We start from the raw sequence: 1670 nt of genomic DNA, 5'->3' as shown, positions 1-1670 counted from the left end.
AAAGAAAAATAGATAATATAGCATGTTAATTAAAATAATAATGGATAACGAAAAACATTCAATCAATTTGCATATTTATATAATTGGGAGTATCAATTGAACATTCTCATGAGCTTTTAATCAATTTGCATATTTAAATAAGTATTTTCATGAATTTTAATTTAAACAAAACACTTATTGTAATTTTTAAATTTATAAAATGGGTAATTTTTATTAATTTTTCAAATTGAATAAAATATTTATTTATTGATAAATTATAAAATATTAAATTTTAACTATTATTTATATATATATTTTTAAAAAATAATTATTAATTAGATTCCGTGCAAATATATAGGGTTACGACTAGTTAAATTAAGAGCAAAACAAAACAAAAACAACAAGTTAAAAGAGGTTAACATAATATATATATAACATGGGACACACATTTAATTTAACTAAATCATGTTAAAAAATGGGATATTTAAATGACCATAACAAGACCTTCGAATTTTGACATGCAATCGACGGAAACGTATGAAGCTTAATTGGTTAGATTTTGGAGGTTGCCTTACGGCAAGGACTCTGCCAATATAATACTAACAACAAGATGGAATTGTACATAATTAAAATAAATTAATTATGCATTATATATATAACTTATCATTACTGAATTTCAATTGCTTCAAATAAAAATAAAAGCTTCCTTGTCCCTAAAGAAAGATCTACTGTAGGCAAGAATAATGGGTTAACCCTAGAGCTAGCTTCAACTTTACACAAATTGGAATCTTGAATCTGTTTTGCAAAACATTGCTATTTAGGTTATCTTTTCCATGTTTCTTTGCATGAAAGTTAACAATCCGTCCAAAGAATGCTTTAGAACACATATAATCATTCGCCTTGTATATACTATTTCCAATCAAGATTTCTATCCTGATCAAGCCAATTTCAATTCCTTTCGATGGAAAGCAATCAAGAAAGGAAACCATTGCCCGACAATGATCAAGAAAGAAAGCAAGCCGCGGCAAGGAGGGTTCCGTTAGCCGAGCTTAATCAAGTTCATTCGGATTTCGCTATAGCAATGGCCATGCAAGATCAAGAAAGTACATTCAATTTCATGGAAAGCGATAGCGAAGAAGACGGAGATTTTTCGAGCCAAGAAAATAATGAAACTATCGACTATGAATTCTTCGAAAGCCAAGATTTAGGGTTTCTTGAAGGATATGATAGTAATAGTGATGATGAAGACATGGGTGACGAAGAAGATGATATCGATCCCGACGAACTTTCTTACGAAGAATTGATCGCGTTAGGGGAATTTATAGGAGAAGAGAAGAGAGGATTATCAAAAGAAGAAATATCAAAGTGCTTGAATCCATTTAATTATAAATGTTTAGAAATAAAAAGTGAGATTGATAGATGTGTGATTTGTCAAGTTGAATATGCAGGAGATGAAGAGTTGGTATCTCTTCTTCCATGTCAGCATCCTTACCATTGTGAATGCATTACCAATTGGCTTCAAATCAAGAAGGTTTGCCCTATCTGTGCCACTGAAGTTTCAACATCATCATCCAAGACTAATTAATGTTTATTAGGAGTAGTAATGTGTTGTCATTTTAATTTGATCGGTATATGTCTTTGTGAAATGTACTTTGTGAATTGTAAATTAATTAACAATTTATTGTTTGGGA

The 1670-nt window shown here is 29.8% G+C and overlaps 1 protein-coding gene across 1 annotated transcript; it reads left to right on the top strand.

Moving 5' to 3' along the window:
- Positions 1-678: 678 nt before the first annotated feature.
- LOC126664652 (E3 ubiquitin ligase BIG BROTHER-related) lies at positions 679-1670 on the top strand. The gene has a single exon (XM_050357156.2). It carries the CDS (start codon positions 941-943, stop codon positions 1562-1564), a length of 624 nt encoding a protein of 207 aa, XP_050213113.1. The 5' UTR covers positions 679-940; the 3' UTR covers positions 1565-1670.

The sequence above is a fragment of the Mercurialis annua genome, linkage group LG1-X (genome assembly GCF_937616625.2).
Source record: "Mercurialis annua linkage group LG1-X, ddMerAnnu1.2, whole genome shotgun sequence".
NCBI lineage: Eukaryota > Viridiplantae > Streptophyta > Magnoliopsida > Malpighiales > Euphorbiaceae > Mercurialis > Mercurialis annua.
This window is presented reverse-complemented; position numbering and strand designations above follow the sequence as displayed.

What these genes read in the sequence shown, in the direction of transcription:
- LOC126664652 (XM_050357156.2), top strand. Translation starts at nt 941, where the DNA reads ATGGAAAGCAATCAAGAAAGGAAACCATTGCCCGACAATGATCAAGAA.